This window comes from Nuphar pumila, chromosome 2 (genome assembly GCF_984573655.1).
Source record: "Nuphar pumila chromosome 2, dmNupPumi1.hap1.1, whole genome shotgun sequence".
Taxonomy (NCBI): domain Eukaryota; kingdom Viridiplantae; phylum Streptophyta; class Magnoliopsida; order Nymphaeales; family Nymphaeaceae; genus Nuphar; species Nuphar pumila.
In genome coordinates, this window is record NC_143250.1 from 78,835,273 (window position 1) to 78,850,252 (window position 14,980).

Genomic DNA, 14,980 nt, shown 5'->3' on the forward strand with positions numbered 1-14,980 from the left:
CCTTAGTCAAGATTATCAAGCATATCTCTTTTTCCAAAAAGCCTATTGTAGTTTTCCAAATTGGGACGATCCAAACCCGAATTTAACTGTTTTGAGATACAAAACCACACAAACACATATATATCAATAATAAGATATTTATTTTATGAAAATGCACACTTTAACTAAATTTTATAATTTTAAAAGTCTTAAAAAGTCAAGATATTACACTTTCTCCTTTGTATTTACACTAAATCATGGATTTGGCATGTGCCAATTCTTCAAATGCATAAACTCCATAAATTCCCATCCCACTTACAGGTTCCAAACATGCCCTAAGACCATTCATAAGCATTTTTTTTGTAATTTCACTACTTTCAACAACACCATATTTCATATTTTAATAACACCATTTTTTCCCTAGAAACCTTGACCTGATAGATGTTTCCAGTAAGCAAGGGTGTAAATGAATTATGTTTAGATTCATATTCGGTCCTAGTAAGATCCACCGAGTCTGACCCTTTTTCACCCTTAATTACATGTCTTGTCTTAATGAATGATAAATTTGTATTTAAAAAAAATGATCATACTATACAACAAAAATGACATATTTTCTAAAATATCTTCAAATTTGTCTATTGTACAAAATCTTAAATATTGTTATTTTTATGACCTTTTTAGTCCTCACACCTATCATTTTTTGTGTGAATTTCCTCCATATGCGAATTTACTCTGTCTTCACTGGAAACTCCAACCTAGCAAATACCTAAGTTATTGTGCATTAAAAATTTATCAAATTCACATAAAATAAATGTGAACAAACTTTCTTTTAAACTGGAACCGACAAATATCGCAAATGCTTTAGATACTTCGTATAAAAAATCCTTAAATTCACATAAAAATCTATGATTTTTTTAACTCAAACTGAAAAACATTGCAAATACTTGAATTACCTTGCATAAAAAATGTAATAAGTTGCATAAAAAATATATGATTTTTTTTTTAACTCGAACAGACAAACATCATAAATACTTGAGTTACCTCACATAAAAAATCTAAGAACATCTAATTAAAAATTGTAATTTTTTTAAACTCTAATAGACAAATATCATAAATAATTAAATTACCTCGCATAAAAAATATAATAACATCGCATAAAAAATTTGTATTTTTTGTTAACTCGAACCAACAAATCTCACAAATACTTGAGTTAACTCGCATAAAAAATGTAGTAATGTCAAATAAAATATATGCGAGTGAACTTTCTTTTAAACTAGAACCTCCAAATAACACAAATACCTGAGTTACTTTGCATAAAAAAACTATGGAATTTCTTTTAAACTCGAACCGAGAAACTATGCAAATACCTGAGTTACTTTTCATAAAAAAATATCGCATAAAACATCTATGAATGTCTTTTAAAATTAAAAATGCCTGCCTTTTTCCTGCATTTAAGATGTTGGTACCGGGTGTAGATAGGGGGGTTATTTTTTATTTCGGTTATTTTTCAACCTTATACCAATATCTTAAAATGTTTTTTTCTTTTTAATAACAAAATCCATGGTTCTTCATGGTCCCCAAAATCTCCTCTGCACAATTTTTAAGATCAAACTATTTGCTTCTTTTTAAAAAATAATAATTTTGCTTCTTTGAAGAAGCTTGTTTATTATTATATGTTTTTTTTATGTGTAATGTGGTTTGGGTTGACCATGCACAAGGTGTTAAGGTGGATAATTGGTTTTGCATGGTGGTTGTTATATATATTTCATTATCAATATATGTTGTATATTCCATGTGATTGTTGTAGGTAAAGATGAGTTCAGTATTTGCTAAAATGCACTACCATGTCACTGATGATCATAATTGGAGATCTTTAATGCTCCTCAAAAACATTCGCTTTAATGAATTAATGGCTAGGTTGTCTCAAAAAATGAGACTGAGTGAAGAGTTAATCAACCTCCTGTGTACATAGAGATGGCAGTTGACCGAGGGAAAGCGGGGCCCCACCCCACCTCGCCCCGTTTGGACCGGGGATGAAGGGTATGAAACGGGGATGGAGGCGGGGACATTTTTGCTCTACGATCATTTTTCATTTTTATTTAATTTCAGTTGAAAAAATCACATATCTTAATCGGATAGGAAGGGGTCTGATATAAAATTCAATTCAGTACCATAACCAACTCCATATACTAATCGGACCTTCTCTATCACGATTCACGTTGTGTGTTAACCCCACTCTTCACATAACCCAAAGTGAGATGCACAGCTCCCAAGCGATCTGTGCAGTGACGATTGAATCCAACCGTGTATTTTCGTTTGCCCACCGGAGGGCAATTCCGTAAATGACGTATCAATCTCTAGGGTTTAAGCTTTAGACGTGAACTCTAAACCCTAAAAGCTCTCCTATAAATACCCTCCCACCACCACGGTAGAGGAGGCGACGAAAGGGTGGGAGCGAGACTTCCTCTGGTTTGAATGCCGTTACTAGGTTTTTCCCTCGTCGAGATCGCCAAGGTTGTCTCTTTCCTCTGATAGCTCTTTTCCACTCCCCATCCCCCCCCTTTAGAGAGAAAAGGGCAGGGCAGTAAGAGTCGCGCATTGTTCCAGGAGATTATCGGTGCTCATCTCTAAGACGCGTTCAGGCGTTTCGGCAAGGACCCCGACACGCAGGTACAGTTAGAGTTAGGTTTCTGTTGTTCGATCCCGTATTGATTACGTTGTTCTTCGTTGAAGTTTGCATATTGGATCTGTTTCCCTTTATATCCGAGTTTGAGTTGTCTTCTGAATTCGTTTTAAGAGAGAGAGAGATTGGTTTAACAAAAGGGAACAAATCGAAATAAATCACAACTAAAGCATCATCTTCCACCAAATATTCTTGTTCTTTGATTCTCCAACTGATCAAGAGTTGCCGTGCCTATATGTTTATCTAGCATACAATAAGACAGACTTTAGAACTAAGCGTGAGTGTTGTGTCTTCGGGAATAAGGTGGCTGTGATGAGAAAATTTGTCATGCACCACTCTGATTAACTCGTTTTGTGATGATGATACTGAATTTACCCAATTACTCTGAGCCTCCTTTTTCTCTTGCGTTTTGACTGCTGCATGGTCCAAAGTTTTTTTCCCTCCCCCTCTTCCTATATTTGATTTGATATCTCCTTTGATGTGCTCTGTTCTTGAAATTTTCATACGAGTCATATGGGTTTTATCTATTTACTCATCCAAACTTTATTGCATATGTTTCTTGCTTAATTGTATAAGTTTTGGAGGGACAAGAAAGAAAGAAAATGAAGAAACGAATCTGTATCGTGGGGATCCAAATGATGTGGTCTCTTGTTATCAACAAAACCAACCATGATGCGGACTGAAACTGTTTTGTTGATAAAAGTGAAGGTTATGATGGTTTCCCTTTTTTGAATTTCATTTCCTTTATCCATATATGTATGCATATCTATAAATGTTTTTTTGTCTTCTGATAATGCAAAAAACTGCTTTTCTAAAGGGGTGTTTGGGTGCACCCACTTACCCAGATAAATGGAATAAGCTGCGGAATCACATTATCATCTATGATAGAAGATTCCAACTTCTCACTTCATCTGGATAAGTGGTTGCATACAAACACCACCTAAGTGTTCTCATTGAATCTCAATGTTTTAAGACACTACATGACATGATTTACAGTGGGAATTTACTATTTAATTTATCCTTGTGATAGGAGACATGACATTGTATTATTTCAAAGCTTGCTTGCTATGTCACATGAACATACTCAACAGGTCGCTCTGTCTGGGCGTCCTGACATGTGGACACAGCTCCAGACACATTATAGCATGAGTGAGCAATGTTTATAAGATTAAATAGTTTTAATAATATTTTAATAACAGATACTTGTATATATTAAAATATCTATGTTTTTATCAATCAAGTAACTCAAAAAATCTCTGCTGTAATGTCCAGTTTTTTTTTTTTCAAAAATTCTGCAGGCGTGTATCTCATACTCGTATGAATCCCTCCTCGTGACAAAGTTTTTCCTTTTCTTGTCTTTTCTGATCTGGGTTTTTTTCAATAAAAAAGCCGCCTCTGCCATGGGGAGTTACATTTTATATGGGACTTTGTTTAACTGTACGAGTTCGGAAAACATGAATGCAAAGTGAATGGATCGGTGAATTTGTGTCATGAAAGTGAATGAATTGGTGAATTTGTGTCATGGGGAGCCATATGATGTGGTCTTGTTTTTATGACAAGATTAACCATGATGCGGACTGAAACTGCATTGTTGATAAAACTGGCTATTCTGATGGTTCTCCTACTTTTTTGCTCATTCATTTGTGTTTTTTATACTTTTATAGATTTTTAGTGCTTACAAAATGTGAAAAGGTATTTTCTAAGGATTTACATCCGACCCCATGATTTCAGGGTACTTCATTATCCAAATTAGGGTGTTCCAATGATGTAAAAGGTTACTTTGCAATTGATATATTTGTGGAGTGGTATTCTGCTTTTTTTTTCCTTTATCTATTTCATCAAGGATTTAGATTTTTCAAGTTAGTCTTATGGTCTTTCTACAGCCTGACTAGGATGATGATGGATTTTTTAAATGTCCTCTTGAATTAAGAGTACCAACTCAAACTATGTTGGATGTTTCAGCGAAGATGAACTTCAACAATGTTCGAGTCCCAAACATACCAGGGGGAGGTGCGGCGTCGGCATTGGTTAAGGTGGCACTTCTCGGTGGGATTGGATTGTATGCGGCAACGCACAGCCTCTACAATGTTGAAGGTGGTCATCGCGCCATCGTCTTTAACAGAATTGTTGGTGTTAAGGACAAGGTTTGTGCTCTTATATATGTTTTGCCGATTCCTTTTGGTGCATCCAATAATGGAAACTTGGTTCATGCTTGTCTATCTATATAAGAATTCGAGTAGAGTAATATTCGTTTTATATTTGTTGAACATGTGGAAAATTTTCTTATAAGCGTAGATGGCTCTGTATTCACACATTATTATCAGCTATTGTTCTTTGAACAATGAAAACTGCATATTCTTAGAGGGAATATATGAATCCCAATTGGGTTTCCATGCACACCACGGAATATTGCAAAGGTGGTTTAAAACTATTCCTACAAGTTTGACACCATGAGAAGGAGAAGAAAGCTACCATCTCCTTGAAAGGAAGAATATGTTACGGTTTTATTTGGACACTTGATCAATGAATAAGTAGGAAAATGTCGACTCTCACTTCGTGGCCACTTTTCCCCTTGTAATAATCTGTAGTTGATACTTAGTAAGGGTACAGACAAGTAGGTGAGGCAGTGTACTAATAGGTTAAAAAAGCAAATGGCTCAGATATTCATGATTACAGAGGGCAGATTTTCGTGTACAGGCTGAATATTGACACCATGTTAGTTGATTTTCTTGTTAAAAAATACAACTAATTAAGAAAAAAACTGTGATGCTTTTGTATCATGTATTCGATAAAGCAGTGAGTGGCGTCATTATTCTCGTCAAGGGTATCATCCTACATTATGCTCTCTAAGTTGCAACCTTTAATTCTTTTCCTTTTGCTGTTTGGAAATTGTTTGTATCCATTGCTCTCCATTTGCCATATTTTTTTTTCTTATTTACAAAGGTGCACCAAACATGTGTAGAACCTAAATAATCATATAATACCATAATTTTCATAGCTGCTAGGTGTTATTTCTACCAAAACCAGTCATAAAATCATGAGCATTCAATATTCAAGTGCTGATAAATATGGTACCGATGGCTTTATCATTATTATTAGAAAAATAGAATATGTCATCTATTACATCAACAAAACCTTTATGGAATATGAAAAGAAATATAACAGGTTGGAAAAGACATGCCTAGCTCTTGTTTGGGCAACTCAAAAGTTGAGACATTATATACCAGCATGTGAGGTTAGAATTCTGTATAGGCTTGATCCGATCAAATGTGTCTTTGAGAAACCAGCCTTGACTAGAAGAATTGCAGGATGACAAGTTTTGTTGATGGAATTTTATATAAAATATGTTTTTTCAAAAAACAATAAAGCAACAAGTCATAGCTAATCACCTAACAGGTCTGCCCATAAATGAGAAAACATGAATAAATGATTTTTCTGGTGAGAATATATTGGCATTGGATAAATTAAAAAAAAAACAAATTTGGCAGTTGTACTTTGAGGGATCGCGAAATATCAATGGATCAGGAATCATATTTGTTATCATCAGATGGTGAAAAGATCCCTTGTGCTTTCAAATTGGATTTTGTGTGCACCAATAATGTAGCTGAATATGAAGCCCTGATCGAATTGAGATGTCTAATCAAATTGAGAGCAAGAAAGATTCATATTCGAGGTGATTCAATGTTGGTGATCCTACAAGTCATAGGAGTATGAAAGGCCAAACATGAGAATTTGACTCCCTAAGTTGATATTGTCTCAGAGTTGATAAAAAAGTTTGAATCATGCGAATTTTCTCATATTTAAAGATATGACAACCAATTTTCAGATAGTCCAGCAAACCTTGCTTCCATCACCAAAATGGAGCAAGGGCATTATCAAACGTCCTTCTCTATCAAAAAGCTAGGAAAGCCAGCCTATGAAGATAAAGAGAAAAAAATTGAAAGATGTCAATTATCAATCCTCAAAAGATGGGAAACCTTGGTTCCATGACATCAAGAAATTTCTAGAAGCGGATGTTGTCACTTCACTTATCATGCACCTCTTGTTGATATCACATGACACAATATGAAGACTGGATACACTAGAACACTGAACACTTCATGCACACAGTGAAACCTCATTAGACATGGTCAAAATGTCTTAACTTTCTTTTTGTTTCCCTGCTCTTCATCCTTTATTTTGTAGTTTTCTTTAATTGTCATTGATTATGTTAAGTTTCAACATTCAACTTAGATTTATCATATTAATGTTTATTCATCATGATGACTTAGAATTCTTCAAGATTTGCACTTTAAAGATGATGCTCATGGTGCCAAAGTCCACCATTTTAGGCCCCTTTGTCCACTCTTTTCTTTATCTCTTAATTCTTTGATCATTGTGCCTGATTTTGATGATGATTGGAAGTTGCATTCTGACAGGAGTCACTTTCTTTGGTGACCTTAAATTTATGTGACTATTAGCTTATTAGTAGTTGCACATATGTAATATATTCTAATTATTGGTCTCAACTTTCAAACTTTTTGATGAAAGATGGTTTCTTTGTCTCTTGACCTACTTTTATTGGTAGGTTTATCCTGAAGGAACACACCTCATGATACCTTGGTTTGATAGACCTGTCATTTATGATGTTCGTGCACGACCTCATCTTGTGGAGAGCACTTCTGGAAGTCGTGATTTGCAAATGGTGAGTGCCATGTAGATCATAAATTGTTATTATTTTTTAACTTATTGATGCAGCATTCACAAGGATGCCCGTACACTACGTATATATTCAAATCTATTAGAGTTCTTTACTTTTAGATAAGTAAACTAGAATCTGGTGTTCTATAATCAATTATATGATAGGTAAGTTTGGATGGTAAAGTTGCTTATCTTAGTAGGTTTTCCACCAATATGACCATGTTAAAAGGTGGCATTGAAAATCTCCAAAGGTTTCTAATGGAATCCTTTGCTTCTAGTCTTTTCCTTATGAGAAAACATTTTCCCTTGTGCATCCACCAGATATATATTGTGTGTGTGTGTGTGCACATTTTTGCCAACAAAGGTGGTTATGAGGAGAATGTTTGTCGTGCGCCACTCTGATTAACTTGTGGGTGATGATCATTGAGTTTACCCTCAAATCTGAGCCTCCTTTTCTTTTCGTCTATCTGCAGACATGGGTTAAGGTTTTTCTTTCTGTTTCTTTTCTTTGTCTTCTGTGATCTGCCCTTTTGGGAAGGGGGGGGGAGAGTGTGCTTTTCACAAGTTCTTTTATTTTTGAGTTTTGTTTTAATATATACTCTTGTGCTAGCCCATGTGATATTTGAACCTGAGATCCCTTGGTTGTGATACTGCGATTTTAGTTACCATCCACCAATCTCATTTGACCCCATGAGTTATATTAATTGTTATCTATTTATTAATATATATTCTTTACACTGGCTTTGTTAATTTTTTTAAATGTGGAATTTTGATAATGTAAGAAATGAAAACAGAATCAATGAACGTATTTGCATGATCCAGATCCAGATGACGTGGACTAATAGTGCTTTCTCGATAAAACTGGCAATTCTGATGCCTGCCTCCTCGTCCTACCAATGTGGTCCAAAAGTTGTCAGACAGTTGCTGTCTAGTGTGGGAAGCATTGTCTGGGCTGTTATCAGGCTGGTCTGATACCACCCGTAAGGGCTGATCTTTTGGTTTTTTCTTCCAACCATTTTCTGGCCACTCAATGACTGGGAAATGTTTAGAATGGTACCCACCCATGTTCGATGACGGCAAAAAAAAAACAAAAAAAAAACAAAAAAAAACATCTTTTGAACTAGGTTTTGATAGATGGGTTTACCAAAAGCTGGGTTAGTGGAGACCCACATTCTTGCTCTGTGTGTTCAAATTGTTGTTGAATGAGATGACATCATACATTCATGCAGGTCAAAATCGGCCTTCGAGTTCTTACTCGACCTGTACCAGATCAATTACCAACAATCTACCGAACGCTTGGTGAAAATTACAATGAGAGAGTCCTGCCTTCAATCATTCATGAAACTCTGAAAGCAGTTGTTGCACAATACAATGCCAGCCAGCTGATCACTCAGAGAGAGGTAGGGGCCTGCAACTTTCTAGAATAACCATCGTCATGGTCACAATTTATGATTTACTGCTCTGCAAATCTCTTATAACTCTACTGTTTGGGTGTCCAGTCAAGTATTCATTTCAAAACTAACTTCGTGATTTAGTTTACACATATTTGAAGATGTTGATCACAAAACACTTGTAATTCAAATATCAGATGTGACTATTTTGCAGGCTGTTAGTAGGGAGATTAGGAAAATATTGACTGATAGAGCAGCAAATTTTGACATAGCCCTGGACGATGTGTCCATCACAAGTCTTACTTTTGGAAAGGAGTTTACTGCTGCAATTGAAGCCAAGCAGGTTGCTGCACAAGAGGCAGAGCGTGCCAAGTTTGTTGTAGAGAAGGCAGAGCAGGACAAGAAGAGTGCTGTCATCAGAGCACAGGTAAAAATGCCCTTTGCTTTCATCCTAATGGTTATCTTTTTTGTTGCTGCACAGTGCATATTTATAATTTTTGAAGTCTAGGCAACTACAAAATCATCTTGCTTTCATGCTGGAATGACTTCCAAATGCACATGACCTTACTGCATCTACTGTGCATATACATTTCATTTGTGTTTGCGTCCAGGGTGAGGCCAAGAGTGCTCAGCTGATTGGTCAGGCTATTGCTAACAATCCTGCATTCATTACATTGAGAAAGATTGAAGCTGCGAGAGAGATAGCTCATACGATCTCAAATTCTGCAAACAGAGTGTTTTTGAGCTCAGATGATCTGTTGCTGAATCTCCAAGAGATGAATTTGGACGTCCCAGCAAAGAAATGAAAGAGGTGCTTCTTCCAGCCTTATATTCTTATTGCACTATGTGGTTTCGTTCGTGCACAGGTATTACTACATACCTGCATCTTGAACTCATATTGTGTGCTTACACTGAGGAAATCCATCCATCCTTTTTACTTTTTGCTTTTATCTCCTTGCTTTTGAGGGGCAGACTGGTATATGATCAGAAAGTGAAATCAGTTTGTGCTCCTTTTGGCACTACTGAAATAGATCTTCTTGGACACAAATTGAAATAGTTTTCATAAAAAAAGTTGAAATTACTCCAAGACAAATCAAAATAGATTCCGAATATAAAATCAATTTTGCATTTTTTTTATTTTTTTCGGTTTTCAGTTATAAGATTTTTACTGCCTAATCTGTGAAGTTTGTTAAAAGTAGTTCATCAGATTTGCTGCATATTTTGACTATTTGTCCATCAATGATATGGCTGATGTTTTCATAAGTGTGATCGATATCAGGGACTAAAGCAGCTTAGTTTTATTTGGCAGAGTGCTGACTTTTGTGTATGGTCCTCGTAACAAGAAACTTAGTGACTTCCAGCTAGAAACAGAATAAAGGAAAAGAGTGAAAAAAAAATACATCATTCAAAAGAACACATTATGTAGACGTGAGAATTGATAACAAATCAGCTGAGACATGATTATTTTCAATTTATTGTGAAAGCTTAGTCCTTAATGTAATAACTGCAACTACTAATATGCTTTTAACTCAAAATAAATTTGGGAAAAGATTGACCGCATCATTGATTGGAAAGTTCATGATTCCATTCATTGTCTAAACTGGCTGTGGTAGGATCAAGAGAAAAATAGTTCTTTCTGCTGCAAGCACAGGCCACTATCATATGTTGTTCCAAGGTTACATTTGTAACTAGTGATGTTTTACATGGAAGATCAATTGATGTTGTTTTAGGTTAACCGAGTTATTTATGAACTGCATCAGTTGATGGTCTAAGAGTTGAACAATTCCTTTGGGATGTGTATCACTGTGTGTGAGCATTTCTTATTCGAACAGCATCAACTATTATGGAATGGTGGTTCGAAAAGGGGCATTGGTTGCATGGTGAATTTTTGGCGTTTGTTGTTGTCCCGTGAAAAGTTTTGTTTCGAGTTATTCTGGCAGAGAAGGGTTCAATGTACCAGCAAAAGGAAAATACCATTTTTCCAGTCCTGTAGTGTTACAATCTTGTCCTGAGAAATTGTGTTACAAAATTGAAGAAATACGATTGCAAATTTCATTTGGTTCTTATCTTACAATGAGTCGTCTTGCAGGGGGTTGCAGACAGTGCTCTGGACAGGATGTGTATCACTGTGTGTGAGCATTTCTTATTCGAACAGCATCAACTAATACTATTATGGAATGGTGGTTCGAAAAGGGGCATTGGTTGCTTGGTGAATTTTTGGCGTTTGTTGTTGTCCCGTGAAAAGTTTTGTTTTGAGTTATTCTGGCAGAGAAGGGCTCAATGTACCTGCAAAAGGAAAATACCATCTTTCCAGTCCTGTAGTGTTACAATCTTGTCCTGAGAAATTGTGTTACAAAATTGAAGAAATACGATTGCAAATTTCATTTGGTTCTTATCTTACGATGACTCGTCTTGCAGGGGGATGCAGACAGTGCTCTGGACAGGTTGTGGCAAAATATGAAGGCAGAAATTCGTCAGTAGGAGCCAAAATATTCTCGAGCTGGATGGCTTATGGTTTATCGTCGTCATGGATTTTATCTTAGCCTCTATTTCCGTTTAGTTAGTTTTGAACATGGATTTTGTTTGGCCTTATCACAACAGTGACTTTGCAAAACATTTAGGTTAGCCTGGGTTATGAATTTGAATGTGGACCTCGTGTGGTTCTTGTTATCACAGGAGCAGACTCAAAATTGCCCAATCTCAAAGATGGATTCAGTCAGCCCGTCTTTTAGAAAACATTGCTTAAGCACCTGGTATTTGAGTGAGCGAGAGAGAGAGAGGCACTGTTCCTTTTGTTGTTCACATGCTAACACCATCATTGATTCGTGAAACTAAGGCCTGAGAAACATCAAAAGCACCCTACTACAATGACATTATCAGCAATTCGTGGCTCAAGCTAATGGAGAGGGCCTAAAGAGGTTTGACGTGGTGGCTCAAATTTTATGGTCGTCATCCCTTGCACAGTCTGAAATATGGTAACTCTATAAAGGCAAGGGTAAATCACAAGTACTTCTGGCAGAGCCATCCAGTTAGGTCTTTGATTCTGACGACGGTTTCTGTATAAATATATAAAAAAAAGCTACTGGGCAGGTATTATTAAGGGTGTTTGGTTTGGACCTAAGTGGAACCAGACTTACCAGATTTTTGGGTATGGTAGTGGGTATGGATCCAAGTCTAATCATGTCTACTACAAGATATACCATACCCTGACCCGATAAGAACTACATGAACCAGACCTGGATCATACTTGCTAAAATAACATTTTTATTATTTTTACATTGGAAAATGTGGGTCTTAATATAAACGGCTCAGGTCTGGTATAAAATTTCACAAACTATACTTTAGTCATGGACCTGGGTTTTAATCCGTTCTTATTTGTCACCATACCCAGACCCTATAGTATCTTGAAAATGTCAGCATTTGCAAATCACGACTTCCAGAAGTGCTCTCCACAAGATGAGGTCATGCACGAACATCATAAATGATAGGTCTATCAAACTGAGGTATCATGAGGTGTGTTCCTTCAGGATAAACCTACCAATAAAAGTATGTCAAGAGACAAAGAAACTATCTTTCATCAAAAAGTTTGAAAGTTGAGACCAATAATTAGAAGATATTACATATGTGCAACTACTAATAAGCTAATAGTCACATAAATTTAAGGTCACCAAACAAAGTGACTTGTCAAAATGCAACTTTCAATCATCAAAATCAGGCACAATGATCAAAGAATTAAGAGATAAAGAAAAGAGTGGACAAAGGGGCCTAAAATGGTGGACTTTGGCACCATGAGCGTCATCTTTAAAGTGCAAATCTTGAAGAATTCTAAGTCATCATGATGAATAAACATTAATATGATAAATCTAAGTTGAATGTTGAAACTTAACATAATCAATGACAATTAAAGAAAACTACAAAATAAAGCAAGAAGAGTAGGGAAACAAAAAGAAAGTCAAGACATTTTGACCATGTCTAATGAGGTTTTACTGTGTGCATGAAGTGTTCTAGTGTATCCAACACCTCAATTTTTTCAAAATCTTTTAAATATTTTCTTTTTGCCCCTGATTTCATTTTTTTGAGCAATTGAGTCACTTTTAAATCTAAATTTCAGTTCATTTTTCAAATTTTACTCAAATTAAATTCATTTTTACATGTCTGACTTGATTTCGGATTCGGATCCATTGTCCAGATCCAAATCTGAGTCACGTTGTTCAGCTTTTACATTAAAATTATAGAAAATACCAAAAATGGTTTTTAAATAGCTTGGATAGTCCATCCAGCATCCGTTTGGATCCATTGTTTTGTATTTCTCTATTCGAGTGTCAAAACTCGAACATTTTCTCAAAACCTAGATCCAAACCCATTCTTTCGAAGAAATTTCCCCAAAATAACCTTGACTTCTTCAGAAAAACTCTTCTTTTGTAAATATTTTAAAAATTTTGTAAAAAGTAGTCAAAATCTTTAGTTTTTAGAATTTTGCCTTAAAAAAAATATAAAAAAATATTGAAAATCAAGAAAAGAACAAAAAAATAAAAAAAATAAAATAAAAAATCCAAAAAAATTCAGAAACTATGCAGTTTACCCTCCTTTTTAAACTTTTTGTTAAAAACGCTCTCTAAAAAACCTCTTTTTGAAAATCATAAACCATTTTTTTTAGAAAAATCCTGAAAAGGAGCCCCCTCTTTGGAAATTAAGGAAAGATGCAATGGCCGCAGGCTCTTCCTCTCGTTTTCACCTTCAATTGCCAACCACCTGGGTTCTCCTCCATTCATCTCCAACAGTTTTTCCTCTCAAATGCCCCTCTTCTTCTTTAAAAGGGCAACACGCAGGAGGATTAGGGATCCGTCTTCTGCCCCCTTCACCCGACTTCTTTCTCTCGATCACGCATCTCTTCTTTCTTCTCTCATCTTCTTCTATAAACTGTAATTTTTCACGGTAGAACAAAGGAGGACCCCCCCCCCCTTTGGGATTCCAAGCGAACCAGGTAAGTGACCTCCCTCCCCTTTTCTGTTGCTCATCGTATTTATTCCTAATTTTCCAAAGTTTTCCTTCCCTTTCTTTTATTTTGATTTTCTATAGGATAGCTAATGCTCCTTACGTACATGAAGCATGCATGTCTAGATTATTTTAGTTTTCAGTAGCATATGTACATGTTTTGATCTATTCTACATGTTTTCTTTGTTGAAGAAATCATTTCTTTAGTTCAAAAAAGAGAAATAGTAAGTTTTCTATAAAAATGATTTTGTGAAACATGCATAATTAGGGTTTTGTTGTTATTTTGTATTAGATTCAATCATAACGTGATTTTGATGGTGCTATTTATGAGTAAATTCATATTATATCAGATCAAATATAAAATAATAAGATTTTAAAGGTTTTATTTTCTTAAAAAAAAGGTTTTTACAAAAGCATTTTTTGATAAACCAAAATTTGTGATATCTCATATATTATTCCTTACCAGTTTCTAAAATAAATCGATATCTCTAGGAATATCAGTCCAAAAAATCTAAATAAAATCACTATGATAATCAACATCTTGCTCTTGAATTTAGAATCTTGTTTCATCTTTTTTGAATTTGTATTGATGAAGATACATCCATTTTAACAGAGTCCCAGTTTCTGACTCTCGTTACATGATGGTCTCGACCCATCTCTGGTAAAAGATGTAAACACCCTTGAAAAATGACTTCAAATATTTTATAAAATTTTTGGGTGAATCTTAATATATAATAACAGACTATGTAAAAAGGGTTTTGCCAAAAAAGTTTATATAAATTCCAAGAAATATATCAATCTGGTGAAAATCTTGCAGATTACAGATTTTGGACTGAAATTCTATCAAAATAGGGTTTTGTCAAAGATTTTTAATTAATTTTGTATTTATTAATTTTGAGATTTGTCTATTGAGTTGTATTTTTTATGGGTACAGGTAACTGATCATGCATATATTTTAGGATTTATTTCATATTAAAATATGCATGATTCATCAAAAAATGTATTTAAAACCCAATTTTATGCTAGTTTCGAGTAAATGTGCTAAAATGATTAAAAAAATAAAAAATGCTTGAAAATTAGTTTTATTTTGCAATTTAGTGTATATATTAGTGATTGTCATTAACACAGGAGGTCTAATTTTGAAAATAATAAAAAAATAGAGTTAGAATAGTTTTTTATAAAATATAATGAATTTGAGGTATTTTGCAAATACGTTTTCTTTAGGAGAGGTTTCAAAATAGAATTTTCAGAA

At 34.9% G+C, this 14,980-nt stretch overlaps 1 protein-coding gene and 1 non-coding gene across 9 annotated transcripts; both read left to right on the forward strand.

Annotated features, from left to right (window-relative positions):
• Positions 1-2,410: 2,410 nt before the first annotated feature.
• On the forward strand, positions 2,411-11,469 carry LOC149845796 (prohibitin-1, mitochondrial-like). 8 transcript variants are annotated; one of them, XM_089996012.1, is made up of 7 exons: positions 2,411-2,649; positions 4,625-4,806; positions 7,230-7,346; positions 8,572-8,742; positions 8,948-9,160; positions 9,345-9,544; positions 11,152-11,469. In XM_089996012.1, the coding sequence occupies exons 2-6, from the start codon at positions 4,630-4,632 to the stop codon at positions 9,537-9,539; spliced, it is 873 nt and encodes a 290-aa protein (XP_089852138.1). In that variant the 5' UTR covers positions 2,411-2,649; positions 4,625-4,629; the 3' UTR covers positions 9,540-9,544; positions 11,152-11,469. The 8 variants fall into 8 exon arrangements, 6 of the variants coding, with proteins under 6 accessions (XP_089852138.1, XP_089852140.1, XP_089852137.1 ...); XM_089996014.1 differs by lacking the exon at positions 2,411-2,649 and adding an exon at positions 3,266-3,370; XM_089996011.1 differs by lacking the exon at positions 2,411-2,649 and having other exon boundaries at positions 4,543-4,806.
• LOC149845797 (small nucleolar RNA Z221/R21b) lies at positions 2,967-3,054 on the forward strand. The gene has a single exon (XR_016430652.1). It is a non-coding gene; the product is annotated as a small nucleolar RNA Z221/R21b (small nucleolar RNA).
• Positions 11,470-14,980: the final 3,511 nt, after the last annotated feature.

What these genes read in the sequence shown, in the direction of transcription:
- LOC149845796 (XM_089996011.1), top strand. Translation starts at nt 4,609, where the DNA reads ATGTTGGATGTTTCAGCGAAGATGAACTTCAACAATGTTCGAGTCCCA. An exon ending in TTGTTGGTGTTAAGGACAAG is followed by an intron (nt 4,807 to 7,229) that starts GTTTGTGCTCTT and finishes TTTTATTGGTAG; the next exon opens with GTTTATCCTGAAGGAACACA. An exon ending in GTGCTGTCATCAGAGCACAG is followed by an intron (nt 9,161 to 9,344) that starts GTAAAAATGCCC and finishes GTTTGCGTCCAG; the next exon opens with GGTGAGGCCAAGAGTGCTCA.